A 19174-nucleotide genomic window follows, 5' to 3' on the forward strand; every position below is an offset into this window, starting at 1 on the left:
TTGAGACAAGACCGTAATCGGATACCACAAAATTGGGGGTAAAATAAAAAAAACTGACAGCACTGCAGAGCAAAATGCATGTATTTTATTGGCTTGACAAAGCCATGTGGGGAAAAGCTATTCTTATTCCACATGAGTCTTTTTAGAGCCATTTGCTTTCAGTAAAAAAAAATATTTAAAAAATGCCCTGTCCCCCAAATCGTATGCCAGAAAACCTTCCCATTCGTCTTTCCTATTAATTACTTATCTTCATCTACTTCATGGCCCTTCCTACAAATGCCTGTTGTCCATCACTGACACCTTGTGGATCTCCAATATTACTGCAACTTTGTTTTTTGACCGGCATTGGTTAAGGTATATGCCATTTTCAGCTTCATAGTAATAGAGGATAAAGAGTTGAAGAAGTTACCCGGAACATGAAAAGTTTGAAAGAGTTTAAAAAATGTATCCATTTAGCACTTTGGTTTTGCTACAATGATCTGAATAATTATGGGCATCTCCAACTGACAGAAGTTCGCTCTTGCAGAAAACAAGCACAAAAGCTTTTTCAAACTTGTTTTATTTGTACATTCACGGGAGTAAACAAAAAAAAGCTTTAATAATGATTTAAAAAACTATTAAAACCATTTGTGTGGAGTTTTAATATGCACCCCTTCTCCAGCTTGCGTTGACCGTACAGGGAGAACTATTGGATGAGCAGAAAGAAGCATTTAGAAGATGAAAACACAGATCAGAGGAGCGTGTCATTTCTACTATCTTGCAGATAATAGTCTCATCCCTCAAACTAAACAAAGACAGAGGGAACAGAACACTGCACAAACACATCAGTCCTCCCTAGGACACAAGGCTGAGCACAGTGGACTGGGACAACATGCAGCAATGATGAAGCACCCCACAGAAACCAGTCGTGGAACACACACACATACAACTGGTGAAGGCCAAAAACCAGTGTGTGTATGCATAGAACTCTACGTAAAGCACTTACGTATGGGGGGGGGGGGGGGGGGTTGCCTTACTGTCAATCTCACAAGAACATAAGAAAACAAAAAAAGAAAACAGTCAGGCAAAATGAAATAAAATCTAAACTTTCATAATGGAGCAAGACAGATAGCAGCCTGGGGGAAAACACTGCTAAACCATGGTCCCCATCTGTGTCAGTGTGTGTTTAAAAAACGTGACAGATCGTGACTACATCTGTTGGTCTACTGTAGGGTCTTATATTGTAACAACGTAAATGTAGTGATGGGGAATGGGGGGGGGGGGGGGGTATTTTAAGACAGTTCCAGCCATACAAATTCCCTCTAGCGTCGTCTGTCACGAGGTGGGGTGTCACTGCGGCTGCGGGAGCGTCTGGCCCCCCCTGCACTGCTGCCCCCAGGTCTGCGGTAGCAGTCTTCTCTGTGTTTGTCACTCTCTCCATCTCTGCCCCAGTCTCTCTCTTGCTCTCTGTACCGCTCCCCCTCGCCTCTTTCTCCAGATGCAGCACTTGCGGCTTTCATCCTTTCTCTGCGATCTTCTTCCCTTTTCTTCTCCACCTCCTCTTGCTGCCCCTTCCTCCTCTTCTCTCGCTCCTTCATGCGCTCTTGATGAGCCGTCTCCTTCTGTGAAAACTGGCCACAAAGAGACAGAACATGGGAGAACGTCAGAGATGTGGACTGTGAACAATTGAAATCAATACTTTCAACAAATGTAAGGAAGGACATGTAGACCCTATTATCAATAACAAATGAATCTATAATCTTGTTCAGATAGTTGAGTTGTGTGTATAACTGACCTGCTCTTCTGTGAGGGGCAGCCAGTATATACAAGGGGCTGCTTTGGTTTTCTTGAACAGTTCATCCAGCAGTTTGACAGGAGGTTCATCTGCAGCTTTCTCTGAAGAAACACAAAGAGTAAACATACAGTTGACACAACAGGGCACAGATCGAAACACCCATCTTTCCATCACCAACTCGTCACCTTTCTTGTCCATCTTCCTCTCCTTGCGTTTCCTCTCTCTGGAGCGGGATCGTCTGGGGACCGCTTCCTCTCCAGGTTTTCCTGGACCAATGTCCCGGACCTTGTCCCTGTCCCACTCCCTCTCAGCCCGGGTCCTCTCCCTGTGCTCCATCTCACGCTCTCGCTCCGCCCACTGTTCCCGTTCGGGCAGGAAAGGGGGCAGGGCTGCCCCCCGACCAGGCACCGCCGCAGCCCCCCGCTCACCCTCCCCAGCCCTCTCAGGGGGAGGCAGGCCTCTGTGGAAATCCAGCTACAGAGGAAGGGGAGCGTTACCATAACGATAAGGGAACGATATCCATCATCAGGTAGGGCAAAATCACGAGAACGCAGATAGTCTTACCTCCTCCTGCTGAATGAAGTCCAAACTGAGGAACTTTGGGTTGCTTTGAGGCCATTTCACCCCATGCAGGGCTGCACGAGTGGCAATTGACTCCTCTGCACTGGAGTACTGGAAGAAAAAGGAGAGCAAGACAGGACATCCATGAGGAACAGTGAGGCTTGCCTTAGATAAGACAGAATAGGGAGATGTAGGTGATGTTCTGGGCTGCACCTCAAATGACACCCTCGTCCCCCCTATAGTCAAATGCACTAGCTTTGACCACAGCCTCCGACGGATGATAAAAATAAGTTAACTATATGGAGAATAGGATATCGGTTGAGACACAGCCCTGGATTCAGGATGATAGCTAACAGACAGAGACGTACTGTGACGTAGCAGTGAGATTTGATCTTGTCGATCCAGAAACAGTCCTCGTGCATGGTGCCGGTCCTACCGAGCAGCTCCTTCAGCTGGCTCAGGGTGAACGGACGAACCAGGTTGGACACGTGGACGATGTTGGACACTTTGCCTCGTGGAGGAGAGGGCTGCTTGGCCATGCGGACAGGGTCATCTATGGTGATGGACACGCCAGACTTCTTCTGGCTGATGGAGCGACGGATCATTGTGTCACTGGGGGTCACTGAGGACAGGAAAAGATAGAGATACATCAACCTGACCTCACTCAACATATCAAAGGGTAGAATCTAGCCCAGGGTTAGAGGTTTTGATCTGATAAGAAAATTAAGTTTATCTTCAATTTTGGATCAATCTATCACCTGTTTTCATCTCCATGTCATGGCTGGGGGGAGAGGTGCATTGTGTCTCCATGGAGTCGCTCTGGAATGAGCCATCCATCTTCTCCTCTCTGTCTTCTTTAACCTCCCTTCCATCCTCTCGGTCTTCCTCCTCGTGTCCACTCCTCTTGGACTCCTTCTGTCCATTCTCCTGGGTCACTGACGGGACCACCTACATTACAGGTGGGTGGAGAAGTGGCGGCACACACACACACGTTTTAATATGACATTCACAAATGCTAATAGCTTTGGGTTAATTAAGGATGTTAGCCGTTATAGTAAATCCTACTGAATGCACCTTTATTAATGAGTGCAGAAAAACCCATTTCCAGTAATACATTGCTACTACTTGAAACTAGATAAAAATGTAGTCCACAGACCAGGTGAAGTTAAAGTTGAACTCTGACCTGTGTGACTGTGCGTCTGATCTTGAGGTCCTGCTCACCCCGCTCCCTGCCCTCCACCCCAGAGAGGTGATCCTCCTCTGGGTGCAGATCCACCACCATCTCCTGGCCTGGACACAGTCTGATGTCTGGGATCAGAGACTGGGGAAAAACAGAATCAACAGATTAGGGGTGGGAGAAAGAAGCATCAAGACTCAGATAGTAAAAAGTTTGATAGAATGAATACTGGAGGTGTTTTAGATAATGAATATGAACAGAAGTATTTTTTGCAGTGTACTGATGCTGTACCTTCAGAGAGTCTGTGGTGATGCTCATGGATGATTTCTTGGTTGTGACTGCAGTGCTGGATCCCCATCGCCTCTTCCTCCCAGCCCCAGACTCTGTTTCGCCCTCTGCAGTAACAGCACCTGGAGAGGCCTTGCTGCCTTGAAGACATAGGGGAATTCAACCATGGCCAAACGCACAATCGCAAGCGCGCACACACACACACACACACACACACACACACACACACACACACACACACACACACACACACACACACACACACACACACACACACACACACACACACACACACACACACACACACACACAACTGGTGCTCACTCAAACATATGCAAACTAAACAAAAAACCAAGACTACCTACTGGGCTGAAAAAACAAAACAGGCATGAGCGTTTAGAGGGAGGTATACTCACTGCTAAGGGAGATCCTACGGGCTGTGAATGCTTTTGGTGTCACACACTGAAACAAAAAGAAATAAACACACCCCAAAGTAGAGAGGGGAAAAGGTGAGAGGTAGAGATGAAGAGGTGCATGGACAGATTGAAGGGAAGACAGGACAAGAGAAAGTGGGTGGGTGGGTGAACAAGGGAAGAGAAACTAGATGAGACTGCAGGTCACTTTCCACCTCAACATAGCCAGACTATGAATAGCACCAGAGTCATATAGAAGCGCTATATATATATATATATATATATAGATATCTCAATGGCACACTGTAGTTTATATATATGCTTGGTCTCAAAACGGTGCGTATGACTTTAAGATAATGACTGAAGCCCCAAATGTGTTTATGATTGGTGTAGAATGGTGTTAGGGGAGCTGAAGTCTCACACACACAGAAAGACATAGTAGCCTGATGACAATACTGCAGTTTAAATTCATTTCATTGCAATAGAACATCTGAATGGTGTAGCTGGTAAACCAAGAGGCTGCCAGGATTACTGAGTCATAAAACAAGACTATGAAATATTGGGTGGTTTATAACTATTTTTCATTCCAAACTGCAATAAATATGTAAATGAATCCATTTGGATTTGACAATTATGTCAGAATCAATTCCCCCATTTTAGGGTAAGAGGAGGGAGTCAACAAACTATGCATTTTCTAAATATAGGTTTTTGGTAAATAATAACATTGAGAAAGTGACTACTTATTCCCTGGTACTACTGACACCTGATGCTTACTGGGATGGATATGGCCCAATCTTGACTGCATGTACTGTATCTAGGCAACAAGGGTCCAATCAAAGGAGGTTGTCAAGTTTGGGTGGAAATCTGACAGCTGGTTGGCAGGCAGGATGGGCTCTGTAGTTCAGTGGTGGCGGGGCTTGAGTGGCTTAAGAGGTCAGATATCAGTCCTTTCAGATCTTTGTCATGCCTTTCTGTTGTGACTGTCCAACTGAGGTTCAATGGAGATGAGACAAGGATAATCAATAATTAACAAGAGTCACTCCAAACACTAGAAGGGGCGTAAGCAGACACCCTCTTCCTCCGGGGCATCAGGAGACAGTGTTGAGTGACAGGTAGCAGCAGAAAAAGGGATCAAATTGGCAAGTCCCCTTTTCTACCAACAACTAGACATTTGGTTGTGAGTCCAAAGAAATGCTGAAGACCATTGAGAAAGTTAACAAATGTCCAAGATCATGTCTTTGAAAAACAGCCATGAAGAGAGGCCCCAAGTTGTCCTCGTGAGAGATTAATGTGGATCCCATTCTGAACAGTTGGAGAACAAAATCCCAAAATGTCCTTTCTCAGAGAACCCACTTAGTCCAGAACAAATATCGACCAGTTAAACTGTCCATTAAGCAGCACATTCGGGTGTAGATGGTGAGAAGACAAATGTACTGAAGTGACCCCATGGGAAGACATCTACAGGCCTGTCGTTGAAGGGTTTGAAACAGTCTATTGAGTGTCTGCCTCTTCATCTCCACTCTGACCCCTCTGTGTGGTGAGATTGTATGTGGCCATACAGGTGTGTATGAACCAGTTGAGCCAGGTGTTGGTGACAGACAGACGAGATCAGTCATCCCAAACCCTCAGCCCATTAGTCCATTCAAGTGCCATCTCCGGGGCAACGTGGCTTTTGTTGCCACAGCTGTCCCACTGCAGTGCAGACTCGGGGGCCTATCAGTGGTATACCCAGGGCTCTTGGGGACATTGGAACAGGTGCAGCAGTAGTGGCAGAAGTAGTATGCAGGTACCATTATGGGCAATGGAAGAGGCATGAGCACCTTTATAACAAAGCGATCAATGGGGTTTTAAACATCAGCCACAGTAAGAGCATATCCCCTGCTGGTTCTGTCTGAGAGAGCATCAGCAAAGGTTAAGAAAAATACACAGCTAAGTAAAAAAATATTTAAAAAATAAACACCTTGCTAATTAAACCTCTTTAAAAAATGTATGTTTTTTAAGAGGGGGCAATGTCACCGAATCAGTATCTTAACACTACAAAAAAAAGGACTTAACTTTCATTTAGATATATATACATACATACATACAGTGGGGCAAAAAAGTATTTAGTCAGCCACCAATTGTACAAGTTCTCCCACTTAAAAAGATGAGGCCTGTAATTTTTATCATAGGTACACTTAAACTATGACAGACAAAATGAGAAAAAACAATCCAGAAAATCACATTGTAGGATTTTTAATTAATTTATTTGCAAATTATGGTGGAAAATAGGTATTTGGTCACCTATAAACAAGCAAGATTTCTGGCTCTCACAGACTTGTACCTTATTTAAGAGGCTCCTCTGTCCTCCACTCGTTACCTGTATTAATGGCACCCGTTTGAACTTGTTATCAGTATAAAAGACACCTGTCCACAACCTCAAACAGTCACACTCCAAACTCCACTATGGCCAAGACCAAAGAGCTGTCAAAGGACACCAGAAACAAAATTGTAGACATGCACCAGGCTGGGAAGACTGAATCTGCAATAGGTAAGCAGCTTGGTTTGAAGAAATCAACTGTGGGAGCAATTATTAGAAAATGGAAGACATACAAGACCACTGATAATCTCCCTCGATCTGGGGCTCCACGCAAGATCTCACCCCGTGGGGTCAAAATGATCACAAGAACGGTGAGCAAAAATCCCAGAACCACACGGGGGGACCAAGTGAATGACCTGCAGAGAACTGGGACCAAAGTAACAAAGCCTTCCATCAGTAACACACTACGCCGCCAGGGACTCAAATCCTGCAGTGCCAGACGTGTCCCCCTGCTTAAGCCAGTACATGTCCAGGCCCGTCTGAAGTTTGCTAAAGAGCATTTGGATGATCCAGAAGAAGATTGGGAGAATGTCAGATGAAACCAAAATATAACTTTTTAGTAAAAACTCAACTCGTCGTGTTTGGAGGACAAAGAATGCTGAGTTGCATCCAAAGAACACCACACCTACTGTGAAGCATGAGGGTGGAAACATCATGCTTTGGGGCTGTTTATCTGCAAAAGGACCAGGACGACTGATCCGTGTAAAGGAAAGAATGAATGGGGCCATGTATCGTGAGATTTTGAGTGAAAACTTTCTTCCATCAGCAAGGGCATTGAAGATGAAACGTGGCTGGGTCTTTCAGCATGACAATGATCCCAAACACACTGCCCGGGCAACGAAGGAGTGGCTTCGTAAGAAGCATTTCAAGGTCCTGGAGTGGCCTAGCCAGTCTCCAGATCTCAACCCCATAGAAAATCTTTGGAGGGAATTGAAAGTCTGTGTTGCCCAGTAACAGCCCCAAAATATCACTGCTCTAGAGGAGATCTGCATGGAAGAATGGGCCAAAATACCAGCAACAGTGTGTGAAAACCTTGTGAAGACTTACAGAAAACATTTGACCTCTGTCATTGCCAACAAAGGGAATATAACAAAGTATTGAGATAAACTTTTGTTATTGACCAAATACTTATTTTCCACCATAATTGGCAAATAAATTCATAAAAAATCCTACAATGTGATTTTGGATTTTTCTTCTCATTTTGTCTGTCATAGTTGAAGTGTACCTATGATGAAAATTACAGGCCTCTCATCTTTTTAAGTGGAAGAACTTACACAATTGGTGGCTGACTAAACCTTTTTGCCCCACTGTACACGTGTGTGTGTGTGTGTGTGTGTGCGTGCATGCGTATGTATATATATATATATATATATATATATATAACCAGGTCTCATTTTCTTTTTGCTTAAATCCCCCTGTCCCATTGTAGGCAATTAAGTGCTTTTAGGTCATGAAAAATGCTAAGTGATGAGATATGTGTGTATATAATATATATATATATATATGAATGTGTGTGTATGTATACACACAAATAAATAAACTGCTCAACAAAAATTAAGGGAACACTTAAACAACACAATGTAACTCCAAGTCAATCACACTTCTGTGAAATCAAACTGTCCACTTGTCCAATTTCACATGCTGTTGTGCAAATGGAATAGACACCAGGTGGAAATTATAGGCAATTAGCAAGGAACCCCCAATAGAGGAGTGGTTCTGCAGGTGGTGACCACAGACAACTTCAGTTCCTATGCTTCCTGGTTGATGTTTTGGTCACTTTTGAATGCTGGCGGTGCTTTCACTCCAGTGGTAGCATGAGACGGAGTCTACAACTCACACAAGTGGCTCAGGTAGTTCAGCTCATCCAGGATGGCACATCAATGGGAGATGTGGCAAGAAGGTTTGCTGTGTCTGTCAGCGTAGTATCCAGAGCATGGAGGCGCTACCAGGAGACAGGCCAGTACATCAGGAGACGTGGAGGAGGCCATAGGAGGGCAACAACCCAGCAGCAGGACCGCTACCTCCGCCTTTGTGCAAGGAGGAGCACTGCCAGAGCCCTGCAAAATGACCTCCAGCAGGCCACAAATGTGCATGTGTCTGCTTAAACGGTCAGAAACAGACTCCATGAGGGTGGTATGAGGGCCCGACGTCCACAGGTGGGGGTTGTGCTTCAGCCCAACACCGTGCAGGACGTTTGGCATTTGCCAGAGAACACCAAGATTGGCAAATTCGCCACTGGCGCCCTGTGCTCTTCACAGATGAAAGCAGGTTCACACTGAGCACATGTGACAGACGTGACAGAGTCTGGAGACGCCGTGGAGAATGTTCAGCTGCCTGCAACATCCTCCAGCATGACTGGTTTGGCGGTGGGTCAGTCATGGTGTGGGGTGGCATTTCTTTGGGGGGCCGCATACCCCCATGTGCTCGCCAGAGGTAGCCTGACTGCCATTAGGTATCGAGATGAGATCCTCAGACCCCTTGTGAGACCATATGCTGGTGTGGTTGGCCCTGGGTTCCTCCTAATGCAAGACAAAGCTAGACCTCATGTGGCTGGAGTGTGTCAGCAGTTCCTGCAAGAGGAAGGCATTGATGCTATGCTATGCTATGCTATGTATGTATGTATGTATGTATGTATGTATGTATGTATGTATGTATGTATGTATGTATGTATGTATGTATGTATGTATGTATGTATGTATGTATGTATGTATGTATGTATGTATGTATGTATGTATGTATGTATGTATGTATGTATGTATGTATGTATGTATGTATAATATATATACACACGTGTATATATATATATATATATATATATATATATATATATATATATATGACAGGGGGATTTAAGCAAAAAGAAAATGAGAGGTACGCTCAATAGTACCACCTAAAACTATGACCAACTAAGATCTCCAATTCCTCACTGACATGGTTCATTTTGATGTCTGACAACTGGAGTGATGCCTCCTCACTCGTTGGCCAGCGACAGTACGAGTCCTCTTTTCAGAGTCATGAAATCCCAGTGTTCCTCAGTGGCCTTACCTCCTCACTGCTCTCAGGAGCCTTCTTAGGCTCAGCCATGGCAGCCACATTCACCTCCCTATGGAGAGAATGAAAATGAGTTATGACAGTATGAAAGGTTAATGAGACAAGAGGATGGGGGGGGGTTCTAGTTCATGGCAAAAAAAGTATTCATTAGAGGGTAAAAATACAATATGGGGATAGGATGTACAAGCAATATGGTAGTGTCCTGTCCAAAAAATAATGACCTGCCTAACAGGGTGCTCCATTGCTGTAGCAGAGACAAGAAGAGCTGCAATATCTGGTGCAACTACTCCATATCACCAAAGGCGGGAATCCCCCATCTGCACATTTGCTTTTTTAGCATTTACTTCCATAAGAGAACAAGCCTCATTGATAAAATATTAGGCGTTTGTTTTGTACTAAATCAAAACCTAGAACTTGCTCTATTAGAATGTAATCATGCTTCCGTAAAAAAAAAAGAACTTGAGGTATGAAATTAGGTCTACTAACAAAATAGACAATAGATAAAAAATTATGATTGCCATTCGCGCATTCTCTTTCCAATTCATGCAGTCTGCAGTCACTTTGAAAAGCAAGGCCCGTTGGAATATCCTATTCAAGCGCAATCCCTTTTCACTTGGTTCATTCATTAATTCCGTCAAGGAGCGGCACAGTACAATGAGAGCGGTGACTGAACGTTCCCATACAACTCCCGTCCACCCACCATCATTCAACAGGAGGACTCTTGTGCTTCGCATTAAGAATCTGACAGCGCAAAATGTATCGCAACAAAATTGCAATGGGTTCTAAAAGAGCTGGACGAGAAACAATGTCGCTACAATGCAACACTGCAAACTGGGTGTTGCTTTAAAATCCAAGCACCACGACGAACAATCTCTTCTCTTCCTACCTTATGCTTAACGGCTTTTAATCCCCCCGGACAGCATTTTTACTAAACCTGGTAGAGAGCCAAATATCTCAGCCCGATTAAACCATACAAGGAGACACGCTTTGCAATGAATTAGGCTGCTGGCCGATGCAATGCGTTGTCATCGGTTACAACCAAACCATACACGCAGCACAGCCATATTGAATTGAATGAAAAAGGAGACAGGAAAAAAGGACCCTCATTTTCTCAGTCACACCGGTTTCTAGGCAGTCGCATTAAACGCCTGAAAGGAATTGTATTAAACTGCGATTATTCCGTTGACAACACATTTAATAATAGGGGGTCAAGCACCGCATGTTTTAATGGTATTGTTATTTTCCTGCCGTTTGGTCTACAAATAGAGACGGTAAAACCTGCGAGGTTGACACTTGTATTCTCTGGTATTTTTCAGATTGGCTTTATGGAGTTAAGTGTTTGGAATAGCAAACGCAATAATCAGTATTCTGAATAGACTGCACACAAAAGTTAGCTATATTTTTTTATTAAGATAATCATCGAGAATCTGTGGAAAGAACTGAAAACTGCTGTTCACAACTGCTCTCCATCCAACCTCACTGAGCTCGAGCTGTTTTGCAAGGAGGAATGGGTAAAATGTCAGTCTCTCGATGTGCAAAACTGATAGAGACATACATATACCCCAAGCGATTTACAGCTGTAATCGCAGCAAAAGGTGGAGCTACAAAGTATTAACTTAAGAGGGCTGAATAATTTTGCACGCCCAATTTTTCAGTTTTTGATATGTTAAAAAAGTTTGAAATATCCAATAAATGTCATTCCACTTCATGATTGTGTCCCACTTGTTGTTGATGCTTCACAAAAAATAAAGTTTTATATCTTTATGTTTGAAGCCTGAAATGTGGCAAAAGGTCGCAAAGTTCAAGGGGGCTGAATACTTTCGCAAGGCACTGTACTATGGAACGCCATTTGAGTCTGTGTCAATAAAAAAGCTGTACAGAAAAAGCAAACACCAGTCATGGACGATGTGTTTACAATACCACGTTGGTAATAAAGCATCATTTGTTCAACTGCAACTTCTGGGGTAGCTAGCTTTAGCTTGGTACCTAGCTAGCACCAATACAACCAGCCTGAAAACAATGACCAGTAGAAACTGCAGTCATTCTCATTATTCTTAGCAATGATTTCAAATCAAATTTTATTTGTCACATACACATCGTTAGCAGATGTTAATGCGAGTGTAGCGAAATGCTTCTAGTTCCGACAATGCAGTAATAACCAACGAGTAGTCTAATCTAACAATTTCACAACAACTAACAACACCTACACAAGTGTAAAGGGATGAAGAATATGTACATAAGGATATATGAATGAGTGATCGTACAGAACGGCCTAGGCAAGATGCAGTAGATCGTATCGAGTACAGTATATATATTTTTACCTTTATTTAACAAGGCAAGTCAGTTAAGAACCAATTCTTCTTTTCAATGACGGCCCTGAGCAGGTCAACTGCCTGTTCAGGGGCAGAACGACAGATTTGTACCCTGTCAGCTCGGGGGTTTGAACTTGCAACCTTCCAGGCTACCCTGCCGGGTATGTAAACATATAAAAGTGGCATTGTTTAAAGTGGCTAGTGATACATGTATTACAGACAGATGGCAAGATGCAGTAGATGTAAACATTATATTAAATTATATAGATATATTAAACATTATATTAAGTGGCATTGCTTAAAGTGGCTAGTGATAAATTTTTCCATTATTAAAGTGGCTGGAGTTGAGTCAGTATGTTGGCAGCAGCCACTCAATGTTAGTGGTGGCTGTTTAACAGTCTGATGGCCTTGAGATAGAAGCTGTTTTTCAGTCTCTCGGGTCCCTGCTCTGATGCACCTGTACTGACCTCGCCTTCTGGATGATAGCAGGGTGAACAGGCAGTGGCTCGGGTGGTTGTTGTCCTTCATGATCTTTATGGCCTACCTGTGACATCGTGAAGGGGTAGGTGTTCTGGAGGGGAGATAGTTTGCCCCCCCCCCCGGTGATGCGTTGTGCAGACCTCACTACCCACTGGAGAGCCTTACGGTTGTGGGTGGAGCAGTTGCCGTACCAGGCGGTGATACAGCCCGTCAGAAAGCTCTTGATTGTGCATCTGTAAAAGTTTGTGAGTGCTTTTGGTGAAAAGCAAAATTTATTCAGCCTTCTGAGGTTGAAGAGGCGCTGCTGCGCCTTCACCACGTTGTCTACCCTCCCCACTACTGTCCCATCGATGTGGATAGGGGGGGGGGGGGGTGTTCCCTCTGCTGTTTCCTGAAGTCCACGATCATCTCCTTTGTTTTGTTGACGTTGAGTGTGAGATTATTTTTTAGTCAATGAACAGCATTCTCACATAGGTATTCCTCTTGTCCAGATGGGTTAGGGCAGTGTGCTGTGTGGTTGCGATTGCATCGTCTGTGGACCTATTTGGGCGGTAAGCAAATTGGAGTGGGTCTAGGGTGTCAGGTAGGGTGGAGGTGATATGGTCCTTGACTAGTCTCTCAAAGCACTTCATGATGAGGGAAGTGAGTGCTACGGGGCGGTAGTCGTTTAGCTCAGTTACCTTAGCTTTCTTGGGAACAGGAACAATGGTGGCCCTCTTGAAGCATGTGGGAACAGCAGACTGGGATAAGGTTTGATTGAATATGTCCGTAAACACACCAGCCAGCTGGTCTGCGCATGCTCTGAGGACACGGCTGAGGATGCCGTCTGGGCTTGCAGCCTTGCGAGGTTTAACACGTTTAAATATTTTACTCACGTCGGCTGCAGTGAAGGAGAGTCCGCAGGGTTTGGTAGCGGGCCGTGTCAGTGGAACTGTTTTGTCCTCAAAGCGAGCAAAGAAGTTGTTTAGTCTGTCTGAGAGCAAGACATCCAGGTCCACAACGGAGCTGATTTTTTTTTTTTGCAATCCGTGATAGACTGTAGACCCTGCCACATACCTCGTGTCTGAGCAGTTGATTTGCAACTCTACTTTGTCTCTATACTGATGCTTAGCTTGTTTGATTGTCTTGTGGAGGGAATACCTACACGGTTTATATTCGGTCATGTTTCCGGTCACCTTGCCCTGGTTAAAAGCAGTGGTTCGCACTTTCAGTTTCGCGCGAATGCTGCCATCAATCCACGGTTTCTGGTTTGGGGATGTTTTAATAGTTGCTGTGGGTACGACGTCGCCGATGCACTTGCTAATAAACTCGCTCACCGAATCAGCATATTCGTCAATGTTGTTGTTTGACGCAATGCGGAACATATCCCAATCCACGTGATCTAAGCAATCAATGGAATGAGATTGGTCGTTGAACAGACCTAGGAATCCTTGTGAGTAAGTATTTGTATTAGCTAGGTTGCCACTTGTTGATTGCCTATTGAAATTGAACTTCAGTTCATGAAAATAAATAGCTAGCCTGCAACTTAACCCCGTTGCCCAAAGCTAACATTATAAGCAGCCAGCTAGCTTCATCTGGCTAGTGAGGCTCGACCAGAACAGGTTGTGTTGTAGAGCTAGCTACAATAAGGATTAGGCACAATAGTGGAATTTGCAGTTTGCCTTCAAAATAAAAGCATGTCATTGACAGTGAAGCAAATAGAATTATGCTATACTTTTATTTTGAAGTCAAACTGCAAAGTCCACTACTGTGGCTAATCCTTATTGTGACAAGCTTCACAGATGGATCTGACCACCATAAATCAAATAATATAACAGTCTTCTAAATTAGGGTTATTTTAGATGACACCAAGCTATATAGTTAGCTAGCGAACTTTTAACCACTGAAACAGATGATGTTGTTTTGCTATGTTTTGGGGGAAGAACATTGTTTGCATCCATGAGCTAGCTAGCTTTTATTGATCAGCACTGTAGGTGCGCGAGACAACTTTAACAGCATCATAGCATACATATCGATGAATCGTGGTGACATATGAAATTCTAGTGCTAGTGTAATCAATGTGTAATAACTACCTAAAAAAAATGTATGAACACGTTAAATAATTTTGTGAAGTGCAATCATATTCAGGTCCTGATTGGTCAAATAGTGTTATTTGATGCGTGTCTTTGACACGCAAAGACCCAAACGGCGTCCCATAGAAATCCTGGTTGAGAATGAAACGACTGAACAACGAAACAGCACAGCAAGTAAGTGAAAGAAATAGGTTTTGATTATGTTTTACTGATAATGGGGACATATGTAAATGGAAACAATAACTTTTTGGTCAGTGTGGTACGTGTGTGTAACCTTTATTTAACTAGGAAAGTCAGTTAAGAACAAATTCTTATTTACAACGACGGCCTACCCCGGCCAACGCTGGGCCAATTGTGCGCCACCCTATGGGACTCCCAATCACGTCCAGATGTGATACAGCCTGGATTCGAATCAGGGACTGTAGTGATGCCTCTTGCACTGAGATGCAGTGCCTTAGACCGATGTGTCCATTTGTGTGTGTTAACTATTTAAACTGTACTAAAACGCTTAGAAGGCCGCAAAAATGGTCAATATCAGGATCAGCTTTTTTTGGCAAGGAAAATATCACGTCGGTATCGACCAAAAATATAATATTGATGCATCACTCAAGGCAAGGGATGGCTACTTGAAGAATCTCAAATCAAAATTACATTTGTTTATCACTTTTTTGGTTACTACATGATACTACTAACCCTAAGAGCGTCTGCTAAATGACTTAAATGTAAATGTAACCCATGTGTGTTATTTCATAGTTTTGATGTCTTCACTATATACACTGCTCAAAAAAATAAAGGGAACAATAAAATGACATCCTAGATCTGAATGAATTAAATATTCTTATTAAATACTTTTTTCTTTACATAATTTAATGTGCTGACAACAAAACCACACAAAAATGATCAATGGAAAACAAATGTATCAACCCATGGAGGTCTGGATTTGGAGTCACACTCAAAATTAAAGTGGAAAACCACACTACAGGCTGATCCAACTTTGATGTAATGCCCTTAAAAAAAATCTAAATGAGGCTCAGTAGTGTGTGTGGCCTCCACGTGCCTGTATGACCTCCCTACAACGCTTAGGCATGCTCCTGATGAGGTGGCGGATGGTCTCCTGAGGGATCTCCTCCCAAACCTGGACTAAAGCATCCGCCAACTCCTGGACAGTCTGTGGTGCAATGTGGCGTTGGTGGATGGAGCGAGACATGATGTCCCAGATGTGCTCAATTGGATTCAGGTCTGGGGAACGGGCGGGCCAGTCCATAGCATCAATGCCTTCGCCTTGCAGGAACTGCTGACACACTCCAGCCACATGAGGTCTAGCATTGATTTGCATTAGGAGGAACCCAGGGCCAACCGCACCAGCATATGGTCTCACAAGGGGTCTGAAGATCTCATCTCGGTACCTAAATGGCAGTCAGGCTACCTCTGGCGAGCACATGGAGGGCTGTGTGGCCCCCCAAAGAAATGCCACCCCACACCATGACTGACCCACCGCCAAACCGGTCATGCTGGAGGATGTTGCAGGCAGCAGAACGTTCTCCACGGCGTCTCCAGACTGTCACATGTGCTCAGTGTGAACCTGCTTTCATCTGTGAAGAGCACAGGGTGCCAGTGGCGAATTTGCCAATCTTGGTGTATTCTGGCAAATGCCAAACGTCCTGCACGGTGTTGGGCTATAAGCACAACCCCCACCTGTGGATGTCGGGCCCTCATACCACCCTCATGGAGTCTGTTTCTGACCATTTGAGCAGACACATGCACATTTGTGGCCTGCTGGAGGTCATTTTGCAGGGCTCTGGCAATGCTCCTCCTGGCATAAAGGCAGAGGTAGCGGTCCTGCTGCTGGGTTGTTGCCCTCCTACGGCCTCCTCCACGTCTCCTGGTAGCGCCTCCATGCTCTGGACACTACGCTGACAGACACAGCAAACCTTCTTGCCACAGCTCGCATTGATGTGCCATCCTGGATGAGCTGCACTACCTGAGCCACTTGTGTGGGTTGTAGACTCCACCTCATGCTACCACTAGAGTGAAAGCACCGCCAGCATTCAAAAGTGACCAAAACATCAGCCAGGAAGCATAAGAACTGAGAAGTGGTCTGTGGTTATCACCTGCAGAACCACTCCTTTATTGGGGGTGTCTTGCTAATTGCCTATAATATCTACCTGTTTTCTATTCCATTTGCACAACAGCATGTGAAATTTATTGTCAATCAGTGTTGCTTCCTAAGTGGACAGTTTGATTTCACAGAAGTGTGACTTGGAGTTACATTGTGTTGTTTAAGTGTTCCCTTAATTTTTTTGAGCAGTATATATATATATATATATATATAATGAGTAGGTGTGTCCAAACTTTTGGCTGCTACTGTGTCTTTTGCACCAATTCTGTAAACTCACCTTGTAGTGTCTGTCTTCACCTCCTCTCCCTTGCTGTCCTTCTGCCTATTATCTTCTCCTGCATGTATTCCAAGGAATGGTTTCTGATGGTCATGAAGAGGATGGTGTCAGAGGAGAAGAACCATAAAATAAAATATATTTAGGAGATTTGTAGAGAATAAAGAGACTACAGTTCGAATCTCTGCTGACCTTCCTGTGTCTGGCTCCATCAATGTTTATGTCCTCTTCCTCCTCCCCAGATACTCGCTTTTTATGCTGTGGGGCTTTTGGGGCCTCAGTTGGATCCTCAGGTTGACTAACCGTTTCCGTATCCTGGGATATGGTGTTTGTCTGAGGTTTCTCAGGCTAAGGGAGAACGAGAACAAGTAAATGAATTGTATATTGTGCAGAATATCAAGACATGAGCAGCTGAGTCACAGTTGTAAGTATACATCTGTCATTTAGGCAACTTATGGTTAAAAAAAGAATGATGGGTGTTTGTGTTATGCCATCATTACGTCTCGGCTTGTCTTTTTTTTAACCCCTTTTTCTCTCCAATTTTGTGCTATTGAGTAAGCAATGCAAAGACAAAAAACAGTACATGACAATGGACTTGACCATCTTAATATTTCATCATTGTTTTGCTGCAAGTTGTTTCATGTTTATTGTGTGATTTACAAGTACATCATGTAGGCTTAAAGAGTCCAGCAAGAGCACACCTAGACCTATACCATGTACTTATATACACACGCACACAGAAAACCCCCTTGCCTCCATCTGTTACTACTAGAGCGAAACATGTTATTCATAAATCAGAAGCATTCCTGAAACATCGAACATCTGGATTTGATCACTTCGACAAGGTTACTTTGAACATGAATGAAATAAGAGCTTCTAATCTCCAATGACCATTGATTGTCACTGCTTGGGTGGTCTTGTAAAATCTAGACCCTGACAAAATGAAGAAGAAAAAAACCTAAAGAAAATCCAAGTACTAGGCTACATGGTTAATGAACATTACTATTCTCATATTGCTGTTGGATCATCATTTCATTGATTGAGAGAGAGAGAGAAAGAACACAAATAGACCACTCACCCTTCTACCACTGGGAGTGGTGTGTGTTTTGCCCTGGGATGATGATGAACCAGACGAACCTAAGGACGACGACCCAGAGTCAGAATCTGAGGAGTCATTAGACGAGGAAGACAGTCTTCCCAGCTTTTCTTCTTTCTTTTGACTTCTCTCCCTTCCTTTTTCTAACTTGCCTTCCACTGGTTGGGGTGAGGGAGGTAGCACAGCTCCCGCTGGACCTGAGGGGGTGTTTGCTTCTCTGGCCATCTCTCCCACCGCCTGTTTGTCTGTCTCCTCTCTATGTGCTTGGACATGCTCCTCTGAGACCAGGCTCTTACCCTTTTCTTCTTCAGGACTCTTGCCCAGTGTGGCAATCACTGGGGTCTCCCTCTCTGGCCCTGTCGTCCCCAACGTGTCTGCTCCAGAAACAGGGACCCCCTGACTTGCAGGCTTCTTTGGTGCTGCTTGCCAAGCAGAAGGCTGGGCCCCTTGCTGAGTACCTTCCTGCTCTGCTTCCCCAGGTTTGCTGGGGGACTGGAGAGCTAAGGAATGAGGATGGGGGCTTTCAGAGAATGTACGGGGCCTCTTGATGACCCTGGATGCAGAAGACTGGGATAGAACTATGGGGTCTCTCAAGAAACGGAACTTCTTGAAGGAGGACTGGGGTGACAGAGACGTTGCTAGAGATTGTGACAGGGGCGTACCAGATTCAGCTGGCCGGTTGTCTCTTAATGCTTTTTGGGGTAGGGATGGCACTTTGGGCTCCCCACCCTCCACTGTTGCCGCCATCTTACCTGCTCCTGTGGAGAGGGAAGGAGTAGGCAGGGGGGTAAGACCAAAATCACAACTACGCTTCCATGGAGGAAGATGACTTTCCCTCTCCTCTTTCTCTCTGTGCAAGGCCTTCTCCTGTTCCAAAGCTCTCTCCTTCTCCTCTTTCTCTCTCTGCAAGGCCTTCTCCTGTTCCAAAGCGCTCTCCCTCTCCTCTCTCTGCAAGGCCTTCTCCTGTTCCAAAACGCTCTCCCTCTCCTCTCTCTGCAAGGCCTTCTCCTGTTCCAAAACTCTCTCTTCTTCTCTTTCTCTCTGTGCAAGGCCTTCTCCTGTTCCAAAGCTCTCTCCTTCTCCCCTTTCTCTCTGTGCAAGGCCTTCTCCTGTTCCAAAGCTCTCTCCCTCTCCTCTTGCTCTCTCTGCAAGGCCTTCTCTTGTTCCAAAGCTCTCTCCCTCTCCTCTTTCTCTCTAT

The 19174-nt window shown here is 44.5% G+C and overlaps 1 protein-coding gene across 2 annotated transcripts; it reads right to left on the reverse strand.

The window, feature by feature from the left end:
* Positions 1 to 541: 541 nt before the first annotated feature.
* Positions 542 to 18867, reverse strand: LOC124009387 (apoptotic chromatin condensation inducer in the nucleus-like). Of its 2 annotated transcripts, XM_046321181.1 has the most exons (14): positions 18129 to 18867; positions 17959 to 18017; positions 17073 to 17228; positions 16884 to 16966; positions 9618 to 9675; positions 4217 to 4262; positions 3804 to 3940; positions 3519 to 3656; positions 3094 to 3283; positions 2704 to 2957; positions 2339 to 2446; positions 1960 to 2248; positions 1775 to 1875; positions 542 to 1610 (listed from the first exon to the last, which is right to left on the reverse strand). In XM_046321181.1, exons 1-14 carry the CDS (start codon positions 18721 to 18723, stop codon positions 1302 to 1304), a joined length of 2523 nt encoding a protein of 840 aa, XP_046177137.1. In that variant the 5' UTR covers positions 18724 to 18867; the 3' UTR covers positions 542 to 1301. The 2 variants fall into 2 exon arrangements, with proteins under 2 accessions (XP_046177137.1, XP_046177136.1); XM_046321180.1 differs by having other exon boundaries at positions 17959 to 18867.
* Positions 18868 to 19174: the final 307 nt, after the last annotated feature.

The sequence above is a fragment of the Oncorhynchus gorbuscha genome, linkage group LG22, assembly GCF_021184085.1.
Source record: "Oncorhynchus gorbuscha isolate QuinsamMale2020 ecotype Even-year linkage group LG22, OgorEven_v1.0, whole genome shotgun sequence".
Classification (NCBI taxonomy): Eukaryota; Metazoa; Chordata; class Actinopteri; order Salmoniformes; family Salmonidae; genus Oncorhynchus; species Oncorhynchus gorbuscha.